Below are 14,620 nucleotides of genomic sequence, written 5' to 3'. Positions count from 1 at the left end.
CCTATTGAGAAGTCAATGTAAGTATTGAACTTTTTTGTGATTGAAGATTGGAGATAAAGCCATTCACTATGTTTATGAAACTGAAAACTGTCAAGTAAAAGCACAGTAAAATTCCAAAATAGCTGTGTTCTGTTTACTTACTGGATAGTTGAAGCTTATGAAATAAAGTATTAATATTTTGGAATTCAAACAGTCAAGTAAAAGTACAGTAATGTTCCAAAATAGTTGTATACTGTTTATTCACTGGATAGTTGAAGCTTATGAAAGAGAGTACTAATATTTTGGAATTCCTGCTTTAAAGAGAAACTGAATATGCTTACAGTAAAGCATACCTGAAGATAGCAATTTTCTTGCTAGGTGCAAGGAGATTTGTTGCTGTTATAGAGAGCTTCCATTAACTCAAAATACTTAATGATTGATGAGGAACACATATACTTTTAGTTTCAAGAACAAAATTAGCCAAGCTTTTCACACTTAATTTCTGTTGTGTCTATTTGATTCTCTAATTGAAATACATTAACTTCTTCCCTTTGCAAACATTTTGCAATATTGAAACACCAAATATATAGTGCTAGGTATAACACCTGTTTATAAACAGAAGCAAAAATACATTTACATTAGATTACCCACAAAGAATGATGATCTAGCAGAATGATGGACGCAAGATTTTGCACCAGATGATCTGGATGCCTCCTAATGGTTTTGTCTCATACACTATTTGCCAGCTAGCCTGCAGAAATGCCTTACTATTGAACCCTCAAAGATGTGGAAAGTTCTGAATCCTTACAGTATGTTTGGCATGCAATTGAGGGATATCACTCACAATGCATGTTGGAATAGCATGGTGAAAGATTGGGAGAGGAAAGTGAGGAGAAAGTGAAAACTCTGGCCTGAGAACCAAACATGGCAAGAGCCACTTCCCCCTCCCCCAATATGCAAGGTGGTGGTATTTTATTATTATTATTATTATTATTCAGGCCTCCATGGAGTAAAGAGACTCATTGTGGGAGGTCCTTCTTAGGAAACACAAAGTCTATCATACCACTCCTTGACCGTTCTTGCTCTAACCACTCTCTCAGGCAATGCATTTCATGGTTCAACCACCCTCCATGCAAAGAAATGCAATTATTATTATTATTATTAATAATTTTATTAGGCAATAAAGGTCATCTAAATCCTAAAAGATCTAGTTGGCATTTTCTCCAACTAGAGATATCCTTCAACAATGGGAATGCTCGATGATGTCAGAACCTTTGGTGAACTTCAATCAGAGAGTATGCTTCTATGAGTCACTGATGCACAACAGTGCATGTTGTGTATCAATGCACTGTTGTCTCACCTGCTTTTATATCAAACCATTTCTTCCTGTACTTTCTTCAATTCTAATTGCTGACTTACTCAAATATAGACTATGTATTGATCAATATAATGTTCCATTCGCACAACATGATTGTAGTTTTGAGCATGTTTTCTCTTGGCACCTTGTCATTATGTCTTTTCCAGATCTATAAAATTTAAAATACAGATCCTTGTTATATTCCCAGGATTTATTTCTTATTTGTCTTAAAGTAAAAGTCTATTTGGCCAATTTAGCTTGCTCTCAAGTTTTTCTTCCACAGTTTTTCTTAGCCTCTTTTCAAGTATGCTTATTTAAATCCTATCTGGAACACTCATTAGGGATATTCCTCTGTAATTCTCTCATTCAGTTTTATTCCCCTTTTTATGGATGGATAGTATGAGAGCTCTATCCCAATCATCTGAATTATTCAGTGCAGCCACTTATTAAACCTTCTATACCTCCATATTTAAGCATTTCTTGTTGAATATCATCTACTTTACATTTCATGCTTTTGAAGTTTTTTTCTACTTCAGGTATTGATTATGTACTCCTAATTGCGTTACTCTTGAATATTTTCTGCAACTGTTCTATCACTTCTTGTTTAATTTAGCAAACTTTATTTATGGTTATAATAATTACGGCTATTATAGCCTGTTTTTGTTTAGGAGTGTCCTTTATTTAAATACACTGGCTATCATTACTCAAAATTTCCTCCTTCCAACTCCATCAATTATATTGCCACCTTTAGTAAAGATATTTGTTTACATTTCACAGAACTTAAAACAGATTTGTAACAGAACATCTGCAAAAAATGATCATCATCATCATCAAATTCCTGCCATGTACCCTCAAGGGGTGTACAGGATATGACAGTACTATATGAAAAAATTACATCATTACTAACTTCCTATCTACAATTTTCCTCCAAATCAGTCTGTTACTTGTCAAGAATCCAACATTATCAGATCTTATATTTCTATCGTCTAAGACACTTTGTACCGTATCAATCCACCTATATCTTGGTCTTCCTCTGGGTCGTTTTCCTGCCAACCTGGCAGAGAACACTTGTTTTGCTAATCTTTCCTCTCCCATTCTATTTAAGTGACCATACCATCTGAGATTAGCTCTGCTAACGCATTCCTGGATGCTGACAATGTCAAGTTCTTTCCTAATATCCTCATTTTTAATATGATATTGCCATTGATGCCATTGTTCACGCCTCCAATCCTTCTCAGGACTCTCATATCTGCGGTCTCTAGTCTTTGGTCAAGTGTTTTACTTCTGACCCAGCTCTCAGATCCATAGGTTAAAATTGGTTTGAACACAGTCTTGTATACAGCTAATTTAGTGTTCCGACTAATTTCTTTCTTATTCCATATGAATTTATTCAATTGACTTCCCACGATACCAGCTTTGCTGATTATGTTGTCTATTTCTATATTTAGTTTACCATCTTTAGTAAAAATTGTGCCTAAGTAGCTGAAATGTTTTACTTGTTCCACAGGTTCTCTATTCACAACACAGTTGACATTTTCAATGATTCTGCCTATTTTCATTATCTTTGTCTTTTTATTGCTGACCTTCATACCATATCTATTACAACAGCTATTCAATTTAGTCAGAGAATCTTGCAGACTTGTAGCGGATTTATTTAGAAGTATAACATCATCCGCATAAAGCAAAGAGCTAACATTAACATCTCCAATTTTGATATCAGGTTTAATACCACATTCCTTCATAATGTGATCCATATAGATAATGAATAACAGAGGGGATAATGTACATCCTTGTCTCACACCAGATTTAACATTAAACTATCTTCCTGTACTTCCTTCAATTCTAACTGCTGACTCACAACTCAAATAAAGACTAAGTATTGCTTGATATAATGCCCCATTGACACCATATAACTGCAGAATATTGAATAGCTTCTCTCTTGGCACCTTGTCATATGCCTTTTCCAAATCGACAAAACTTAAATATAGATCTTTGTTATATTCCCATGCTTTCTCGACTATTTGTCGTAAAGTGAAGATCTGATCCTGACAGCCTCTATTTGGCCTGAATCCAGCTTGTTCTTCACCAAGCTTTTCTTCCACAATTCTTCTCAACCGTTTCTCAAGTATACTTGCATAGATCTTGCCAGGAACACTCAGTAGGGAAATACCTCTGTAATTCTCACATTCAGTTTTATTTCCCTTTTTATATATGGGTACTATGAGAGCTCTACTCCAATCATCGGGAATTTGTCCCTCTGTCCAGGCTTTCTGAACTATGCAGTGCAGCCACTGTAAGACTCTTATACCACCATACTTCAGCATTTCTGGTCGAATATCATCTACTCCTGCTGCCTTTCCACATTTCAAGCCTTTGATGGCTTTTTCTACTTCAAGTATGGATATGTATTCCTCACTGCATGCCTGGTCAGTGTTTTTTATCACTGTGCTGTCATCACTACTTGTTTCATTTAGCAGTTTTTCAAAGTAATTACTCCATACTTCAAGGATATCTTTTTCTCCTGTTTTCATTACACCTTTATCATCTCTAATTCCTTTTACGGCACTCTTTCCTCCATTCCTAAGCTTCTTCAACAACCTCCAGAATATTTTGCCACCTTCTTGATATTTATTTTCTATATTCTTGCCAAAGTCCTCCCATGACTTTTGTTTAGCTAGTTTTACACACTGTTTAGCTTTCTTACATTTGTCTCTGTATTCTGTAAGAGTAAAAGCTGACTTATTTGCCAGGAACTTTTGATATGCTTTCTTCTTTTCCTTCACTGCCTCTTTAACTTCCTGTGTCCACCAGGGAGTTCTGATTTTTCTATCCTTGCACACAACCTTACCACATGCCTCTCTGGCAGAATCAATCAATGTTTCCTTCAGAGTTTGCCACTGAATCTCCAAGGTTTGATTCCTGTTCTCAAACTCTTTCATTTTCTTTTCAATAATATTTCTGTATTTTAGTCTACAGTTCACATCTGAGAGCTGCTCAACTTTTATTCGCTTTAAAACTTTCTTACATGTTATTCTTTTCAATATGAAATTCAATTTTATCCTGCTCAAGACTAAATAGTGATCACTTCCAATTTCAAATCCTCTGTACACGCTGGTGTCCTGCACCAGGGAGAAAACATCACTATCAACAATAACATAGTCAATGAGACTTTTCTTATTCCTAGCCTCTTCTCTCCATGTGAATTTGTGCACATTTTTATGTTGGAACATGGTGTTAGTAATAACCAGTCCATGTCCTGAGCAGAAATCCAACAGATATTTGCCATTATTATTAGCTTTGCTCTTTTCTCCAAATTTTCCCAAAATATTTTTGTATGTCTCACAATCATTTCCTACTCTACTATTTAGATCCCCAACAATGATCAACTTTTCCTTTTTCATTGTGTCAGTTGCTTTTTCTAAAGCCTCAAAAAATTCCTCCACTTCTACCTTAGTAGAACCTTCTGTGGGACCATAGGCACAAATAAGTCTCATTGTCCAGTTCCCCATTCTCATATTTGCCCACATTACTCTACTTGAGACTGACTGCCATTCAAGAAGATTAGCCTCGTATTTTGTGTTGAATACTATGGCTACTCCTTCTTTTCCTTGATTGTCATTGCCTGAATATAACATTTTGTATTTATTGCTCAGAAAGATCTCACCAGTTTTGGTCTTTTTTGTTTCAGTCACCCCTATTATGTCGATCTGGTACTTATCTAATTCCTCAGCTAGCTCCATTTCTTTGCCATTCAGGCTTCTTACGTTGATAGTACCGATCTTTAACTCTGGTGATGTTGAGTTGGGGTTTGTTTTCAAATTTGCAAAAAATGATATAATAGTGAAGTATAGAGATGAATATAATCTTCATATCTGAACCCTTACATTATAACAACCCTTATGATTTATCCAGAAAAAATTCTTAAGAAAAGATAAATGAATCTTTCTCTTCTGGGTAACCTGAAGTAACTACTACTGATTAAAATATATTGTAGCACACCTAGCATGCAACAAGTTTTCAAAATACAGCATGTTTAAAAGGTCATTCATCTTGGAGATTACTATTAAAAAACATAAATTATCTAATTAAACTACTATATATGGGACATTTTCTTTGGATTTTATTCAACCATGATTTTTTATATAAATATATGTATACAATCGTCAACCATTTTCGCCAGCTTGGGTCTGTCTGGCTTCTTCAGGATGAGAATGGTTACATTAACATTAAATACTACAACAGAAGAATGCAGTAACGACCTTAAAATCAGTTTAAAAAATTGAAAAGAGGACGCGTGACATTAAGAGCATAAAACATGGAGAATTAATCATTGTTAGTAGACTGCGCTTTATACTTTTACGCGTAATTCACTGAATTACACGAAATTATGTGAATTTCTGATAAACATAGTGAATTAATTAAGCTTTTCCAAATGTCTTTCAATATCATGCCTTGATTTCTATTGAGATTGTCTCCTGTATGGTGTACCACTGCAGCTTCTTTAAAGTTTCTACATTTGAAATCTTCTTCAATGTACAGCATGGAGCTGTTGTCCCAATCAATGGAATCGTTCGAAATTGATATGTTCATTATGTTCTTTTTTTCGAATTTCTAGGCTTTGTGATGTTTGGCCTACATAGTTCAGTTCACAGGAACATGGGATGTTGTATTCCTGCGTATTTGTAGAAAGCGAAGCTGTCCTTAGGAGATCTTAACATGTGCCATGTAGTTAAAATAGATTTAAAGGCAACCCTGATGTTGAAAGACTTCATGACTTTTATTATTTTGTCGGAGACTGAGCCTGCATAAGGTATGACAATGTGTACTGTGTCACTTGAGGTTGTTGCTGTGGGCTGTTTCTATAGGGAATCTTTTGAATTATATCTTGTGGATACCAATTTTTGGATAGAGTTTTTGATATGAGTGAGAGCTCATCAAGTAAATCTTTTTCTTCTGTGATGATAGTTATTGTTCTGTTTTTGAGCATATGAATGATGCTAAGTTTTTGTGCATCATGATGAGTAGATTTAAAATGAAGATAACATCTAGTGTCTGCAGGTTTACAGTAGATTGTGAGCTTGATTTGTCCATTATCTTGTTTTTTTACTAATACGTATAAAAAAGGTAATTGATGGTTATTTTCTAATGTGAACTTAATTTTTTGGTGGAATGGTCAAAGCTGTATAACAGAGGAGACCTCCACATAGCCTTTAAAGGAATGCAGAGAACTGACCGAGGCTTCTGACCTAATGTGCAATCCTCACCTTCTTCTGGTGCACCCTGTTGGGTATCTACCTGGATACTGAACGAACGAGGATGGGATGGCAATTTGGGATTTAGCCGATCAAATTGTATTCTTATTGCTTAAACCAAAATACAAAATTATGGTACAACATGACAAAATTTCATGCCGGCTGGGGCGTCGCCCGGTTAAACAAGGCCCCCGTTGTTTTTGCCAGGGAACCAGGGCAAATAGCGAAAAGTCAGCTACTGGAACAAATCTGAAAACACCGACCAACTAGACATCACCAGAGTTAAAGATCGGTACTAACACCATAAGAAGCCTGAATGGCAAAGAAATGGAGCTAGCTGAGGAATTAGATAAGTACCAGATTGACAAAATAGGGACGAAAACAAAAAAGACAAAAACCGGTGAGATTTTTCTGAGCAATAAATACAAAATGTCATATTCAGGCAAATTCAATCAAGGAAAAGAAGGAGTAGCCATAGTATTCAACACAAAATACAAGGAAATCTTGAATGGCAGGCAGTCTCAAGTAGAGTAATGTGGGCAAATATGAGAATGGGGTACTGGACAATGAGACTTATTTGTGCCTATGGTCCCACAGAAGGTTCTACAAAGGTAGAAGTGGAGGAATTTTTTGAGGCTTTAGAAAAAGCAACCGACACAATGAAAAAGAAAAAGCTGGCCCTTGGTGGAGATCTAAATAGCAGAGTAGGAAATGATTGTGAGACATACAAAAATATTTTGGGAAAATTTGGAGAAAAGACCAAAGCTAATAATAATGGCAAATATCTGTTGGATTTCTGCTCAGGACATGAACTGGTTATTATTAAAACCATGTTCCAACATAAAAATGTGCACAAATTCACATGGAGAGAAGAGGCAAGGAATAATAAAAGTCTCATTGACTATGTTATTGTTGATAGTAACGTTTTCTCCCTGGTGCAGGACACCAGAGTTTACAGAGGATTTGAAATTGGCAGTGATCACTATTTAATCTTGTGCAGGATAAAATTGAATTTCATATTGAAAAGAATAACATGTAAGAAAGTTTTAAAGCGAATAAAAGTTGAGCATCTCTCAGATGTGAACTGTAGACTAAAATACAAAAAGATTATTGAAGAAAAAATGAAAGAGTTTGAGAACAGGAACCAAACCTTGAAGAAAACCCTGATTGATTCAGCTAGGGAGGCATGTGGTGAAGTTGCCTGCAAGAATAGAAAAATCTGAACTCCATGGTAGACACAGGAAGTTAAAGAGGGAGTGAAGGAAAAGAAGAAAGCATATCAAAAGTTCCTAGCAAATAAGTCAGCTTTTGCTCTTAGAGAATACAGAGACAAATGTAAGAAAGCTAAACAAAAGCCGTGAGAGGACTTTGGCAAGAACATAGAAAATAAATGTCAAGAAGGTGGCAAAATATTCTGGAGGTTGTTGAAGAAGCTTAGAAATTGAGGAAAGAGTGCTGTAAAAGGAATGAGATGATAAAGGTGACATGAAAACGGGAGAAAAAGATATCTTTGAAGTATGGAGTAATTACTTTGAAAATATGCTAAATGAAACAAGCAGACTGAACAGGCATGCAGTCAGGAATACATATCCATACTTGAAGCCATCAAAAGCTTGAAATGTGGAAAGGCAGCAGGAGTAGATGATATTCGACCAGAAATGCTGAAGTATGGTGGTATTACAGTGGCTGCACTGCATAGTTCAGAAAGCCTGGACAGAGGGATGAATTCCCGATAATTGGAATAGAGCTCTCATAGTACCCATATATAAAAAGGGAAATAAAACTGAACATGAGAATTACAGAGGTATATCCCTACTGAGTGTTCTTGGTAAGATATATGCAAGTATACTTGAGAAACGGTTGAGAAGAATTGTGGAAGAAAAGCTTGGTGAAGAACAAGCTAGATGCAGGTCAAATAGAGGCTGTCAGGATCAGATCTTCACTTTACGGCAAATAGTGGAGAAATCATGGGAATATAACAAAGATCTGTATTTAAGTTTTGTCGATTTGGAAAAGGCAAATGACAAGGTACCAAGAGAGAAGCTATTCAATATGCTACAATTATAGGGTATCAATGGGGCATTATAGCAAGCAATACTTAGTCTTTATTTGAGTTGTAAGTCAGCAATTAAAATTGAAGGAAGTACAGGAAGATGGTTAAATGTTAAATCTGGTGTGAGACAAGGATGTACATTATCCCCACTGTTATTCATTATTTATATGGATCACATCATGAAGGAAAGTGATATTAAACATGATATCGAAATTGGAGATGTTAATGTCAGCTCTTTGCTTCATGCGGACGATGTTATACTTCTAAATAAATCCGCTACAAGTCTGCAAGATTCTCTGACTAAATTGAATAACCGTTGTAATAGATATGGTATGAAGGTCAGCAATAAAAAGACAAAGACAATGAAAATAGGCAGAATCACTGAAAATATCAACTGTGTTGTGAATGAAGAACCTGTGGAACAAGTAAAACATTTCAGGTACCTAGGCACGATTTTTAGTGAAGATGGTAAATTAAATATAAAAATAGACAAAAAGAATCAACAAAGCTGGTATGGTAGGAAGTCAACTGAATAAATTCATATGGAATAAGAGAGAAATTAGTCGGAACACTAATTATACAAGACAGTGTTCAAACCAGTTTTAACTTATGGATCTGAGAGCTGGGTCAGAAGTAAAACACTTGACCAAAGACTAGAGACCACAGATATGAGAGTCCTGAGAAAGATTATAAGCGTGAACAGATGGCATCAATGGCAATATCATATTAAAAATGAGGATATTAGGAAAGAACTTGACATTGCCAGCACCCAGGAATGTGTTAGCAGAGCTAATCTCAGGTGGTATGGTCACTTAAACAGAATGGGCGAGGAAAGATTAGCAAAACAAGTGTTCTCTACCAGGTTGGCAGGAAAACGACCCAGAGGAAGACCAAGGTATAGGTGGGTTGATACGGTACAAAGTGCCTTAGACGATAGAAATATAAGATCTGATAATGACAAGTAACAGACTAATTTGGAGGAAAATTGTAGATAGAAAGTTAGTAATGATGTAAATTTTTCATGTAGTACTATCATATCCTGTACACCCCTTGAGGGTACATGACATGAAATTAATGATGATGATGATGAATTTATTTTTTGAAGGAACTCGTGTAAGGCATTTTCTGTGTCTTTCCAAACGATGAACACATCATCTACATATCTCCACCAGACTGATGGTTTCAGAGTTATTTTTGATAGGATGTCATTTTCTAATTTTTCCATGAACAGATGGTGACAGGGGGACTGCCCATGGCCAAGCCTTCCAGTTGTTGATACAATAAATTGTTTACTTTAGAATAGTTTGATTTTAGGCAACAGCAGAAAAGCTGCGTAATGTCGTTTGGAAAGAGATCTTTTATGATCTTAATTACTTCTTCAACCGATACGTTCGTGAATAAAGACAGTACGTCTAGACTTGCAAGTATACCTGTATTGGATATAATGATACTTTTTAGTTTTTCAACGAAGTGCTGAGAGTCTTTATGAATGAGGTTGATTTCTTTATCTTCTCTTTCAACTAGACATCTAATATATGATAGGTAGACCTAATTGAACGATGATAAATTTGTTTTCCTGTTAATCATTTTCAAAGTAAGTTTTACAAATATATATTTCAATCACACATACTTACCTGAAAAAACTGCAGTTGTTTTTCCTTTGACCAAAACATTGGGTGTTTAACTACAGCATTAACTGTTGGTCGTTCCACTGGATCAGCTTTGATCATCTGTTCTATCAGACTATATGCTAAAAGAAGAAACAAACATTTTACTGTATTTGAAATTGTCCAAAAATAAAAGAAATTAATAGAAACATACAATATTTTGAATAGACTCATTCTGCTGAAAGGATGAATGAAATATAATCAATAATCTAATATAAATTTCATATATGTACAGTGGCCTGTTATGTTAAAGAAACTTAGCTTTTTTTTTTTTTTTTGGTAATGATATTGTTACTGAATCCTCTCCATTCTATGCTGAATCATAATGTTTATGTTTACAACTTGGCTTGTCTAGTATGTAAGAAGAGTAACAAAGCTCATGCCCTTCTGACACTGGCTAATTTACCATAATCATCATGAAATTCCTGATATACACCCTTGGGGGGGGGGGATTACAGGATATTATGATAGTGCTATATGAAAAAGTTACATCATTACTAACTTCCTACCAGCAATTTCCTCCAAATTAATCTATTATCTATCAAGACTGACATTATCAGATTCTATATTTCTGTCTTCTAAGGTGTTTTTACTGTATCAATCCAAATACAAGGGTGTGCTGAAAAGTTGTAATAATCACCATGAAGGAATTCAGGTAGAACCATGTGACTTACACATTATTCTACATGTTCCCCACAAAGTGCTATACACTTGTTACAACGCTGCTGCATCATTTGCAATCCTCTGAGAAAAAAATCCTTCCCTTGTTGGACAAACTAGTCCTCAGCTGTAGATATGACTTCATCATCTGTGGTAAATTTTGTTCCTTTCAAGTGTTTCTTTAAACATGGGAATAAGAAACAGTCAGATGGGACCAGGTGAATAGGGTGGGTGAGGCAGATACCGAGAGCCCAAGTTGTGTATTGTCTGTCAGGTTAGGTTGGGTCAGATTGTAGACAGGTGCATTATCCTGCAAAAGTAATATGCCTCTGCTCAGTTTCTTTCAATACCACCTTCATTCCTTTAGAGTGGTTGAATGAACTGCTGTTGCTATAACAGTTTAAACTTTTTTTGAGGTACTTGGTAAGGATAACACCACCTATATCTCAAAAGACAATGGCAAGAACCTTCCCTGCTGACTTTTGAATTCAGAACTTCTTTGGCTGTGGAGAACATATGTGCCTCCACTCCACTGACTGGTCATCTGGATCATAGTAATGAGGCCATATTTCATGAACAGTCACAATACAAGCCAAAAAAAACTACACTTCATTTCTCAAAAATGACCCAAAATTCTTTGAGATGACAGTGCATGTTCTCTCTTTTGGTCAGTATTCAAACATTTGAGGACCCGCTTAGCTGAGAGCTTCTGCATGTCCAGATGGTGAAAATGACCCCAACTCGTTCCCTGGATAGCCCAGAGTCTTTGCAATATTTTCGGCTGGTATTCATCTATCATGAAGGATCATGGCATGTACTGCATCGATGTTTTCAGGTGTGATCGCTGTGGAAGGTCTTCCTGACCTGGGAGCATCTGTTGTCTAAGGATGCTCAGTTTTAAATTTGGCCACCTATCTGTCAACTGTTGGAAATGCTGGGGCAAAGTCCCCTAAAGTCTCAGACAAAGTTTGGTCAATCTGAGTTGCGGACTTTTATCACAGCACAAAAAACTTTATGACAGCCTGCACCTCCGTGTCTTTGAATTTCTTCAAAACTCTGACGTCTTCTTATATATCCTAAAAGAAAAAGAACAAATTATTAGAATTTGATGAAACATGGGGGGGGAGGGGGGTTTAAGATATGTTCTTTCTTATGTTTATATCAGTTGCTTTAATGTCATTTTTGGTCTAGGTGTTTATCAACTTTTCATCCCCCACTCCCGTACATCATGGTCTTCCTCTGTGTCTTTTTCCTGCCTTAAAAAAACAAACAAAAAAAACACCACTCGTTTTACTGATCTTTCTTCTCCCATTCTGTTTAAGTGACCATACTACCTGTGATTACCTCTGCTAAGACATTGCTGAATGCTAACAATAGCAAGTTCTTTCCTAATATTCCAATTTTTAATATGATACTGACAATGATCCCCATGTTGGGGCAAGTAGTAGAATAACCCAACTGTGCTCTTGCGTATTGTAAGAGGAGCTAAATGAAGACCTAGTCCCTGGGGATATAGCCAGGCCCCTTCAGGGATTGGGCTAAGGGCTAATCACCCCCTCCCTGTAAAAAATTATTTGATTACAGAAACTTCAAATCTGGATGAACAAATGCTCCTGGTGACTGACGTGACTTGCGAGACCCCAGAAGACGGTTATCTAGCCTGGTCTGATGTGGATAACATATATATGACACACCAATCAGAATTGATGTGGCATGGTTCTGAAAGGCGATTCTGAATCGCCTTTCCGAACCCTTGATGTTGAAAGTGTCACTTATGAACCACAAAAAATTTTTACAATTAGATAATGGAATGTCAGAACAGTGTACCAGGTAGGAAAAACTAGACAGGTAACAAATGAAATGAACAATTGCAAGTTAGATATTTTAGGTATCAGCAAACTCAAATGGGCTGGTTTTGGTAGACTTATAACTAGAGACAACAAGAGAATATTGTACTCCAGATCAGAGGAGAAACATGAAAAAGGAGATGTGCTAATATTGAATCCAAAAGTAACCAAAAGCTTGATGGAAGGGAAACCAGTAAATTAGAGCATTATAAAAGCAAGGTTCTACTCTAAATTTATCAAACTTTCTGTTGTGTAGGTTTACACACCTGCTAATGATGCAGATGAAGAATAAATTGCTTTTATGAACAACTCCAAAAGGTAATAAATTCAAAACTCGATATGATAATACTCATTGGCTATCATAATGCAATAGTGGGTAAAAGGTAATGTGTAGAAGAAAACTCTTTAGGTTTTGAGGAGACAAAATAAAAATGGTATGATGTTTGTATTCTTTTGTGAATGAACAACTTTGTCATAGGATGAAGTAAATTTAAGCACAAAGAAATATGTAAATTGACTTGGACCTTGCCAGATGGCAATACAAGAAACCAAATTGATCATGCTGCTATAAATAGTAAATTTGTAAGATCCATGCTTGATGTGAGAGTCAAATGTGGTGCAGACACTGGTTGATACCATTTCTTGTTAGTGTCAAAGTTGAAATTAAAACTTCAAAGTGTATTAAGAGGGGTGCTTAAGTGTCAAAGCTGTATAACTGAGAGGAGACCTCCACATAGCCTTTAAAGGAATGCGGAGAACCGACCAGGGATTGTGACCTAATGTCCAATCCTCACCTTCTCGTGGTGCACCCTGTTGGGTATCTACATTGATACTGAACGAACGAAGATGGGATGGCAATTTGGGATTTAGCTGACCAAATTGTATTCTTATTGGTTAAACCAAAATAAAAAATGATGGTACAACATGACAAAATTTCATGCCGGCTGGGGTGTCGCCCGGTTAAACAAGGACCCTGTTGTTTTTGCCAGGGAACCAGGGCGAACAGCGAAAAGTCAGCTACTGGAACAAATCTGAAAACAAACCCCAACTCAACATCACCAGAGTTAAAGATCGGTACTATCAACGTAAGAGGCCTGAATGGCAAAGAAATGGAGCTAGTTGAGGAATTAGATAAGTACCAGATCGACATAATAGGGGTGACTGAAACAAAAAAGACCAAAACTGGTGAGATCTGTCTGAGCAATAAATACAAAATGTTATATTCAGGCAATGACAATCAAGGAAAAGAAGGGGTAGCCATAGTATTCAACACAAAATATGAGGCTAATCTTCTTGAATGGCCAGTCAGTGTCAAGTAGAGTAATGTGGGCAAATATGAGAATGGGGAACTGGACAATGAGACTTATTTGTGCCTATGGTCCCACAGAAGGTTCTACTAAGGTAGAAGTGGAGGAATTTTTTGATGCTTTAGAAAAAGCAACTGACACAATGAAAAGGGAAAAGTTGGTCCTTGTTGGGGATCTAAATAGCAGAGTAGGAAATGATTGTGAGACATACAAAAATATTTTGGGAAAATTTGGAGAAAAGAGCAAAGCTAATAATAATGGCAAATATCTGTTGGATTTCTGCTCAGGACATGGACTGGTTATTACTAACACCATGTTCCAACATAAAAATATGCACAAATTCACATGGAGAGAAGAGGCTAGGAACAAGAGAAGTCTCATTGACTATGTTATTGTTGAAAGTGATGTTTTCTCCCTGGTGCAGGACACCAGAGTGTACAGAGGATTTGAAATTGGAAGTGATCACTATTTAGTCTTGAGCAGGATAAAATTGAATTT

The 14,620-nt window shown here is 36.2% G+C and overlaps 1 protein-coding gene across 3 annotated transcripts in view; it reads right to left on the bottom strand.

Moving 5' to 3' along the window:
• Positions 1 to 14,620, bottom strand: part of LOC150105228 (serine/threonine-protein kinase/endoribonuclease IRE1-like) — a 543,187-nt gene that overhangs the window by 92,791 nt on the left and 435,776 nt on the right. For all 3 annotated transcript variants that reach the window (XM_090396205.1, XM_090396206.1, XM_090396207.1), the window contains one exon: positions 10,276 to 10,391. In XM_090396205.1, the coding sequence (XP_090252331.1) occupies positions 10,276 to 10,391 (116 nt within the window). The remainder of the gene's footprint in view (positions 1 to 10,275; positions 10,392 to 14,620) is intronic.

Source organism: Typopeltis vanoorti, chromosome 7 (assembly GCF_054136105.1).
Source record: "Typopeltis vanoorti isolate ZY-2024b chromosome 7, IOZ_Tvanoo_1.0, whole genome shotgun sequence".
Classification (NCBI taxonomy): Eukaryota; Metazoa; Arthropoda; class Arachnida; order Uropygi; family Thelyphonidae; genus Typopeltis; species Typopeltis vanoorti.
This window is presented reverse-complemented; position numbering and strand designations above follow the sequence as displayed.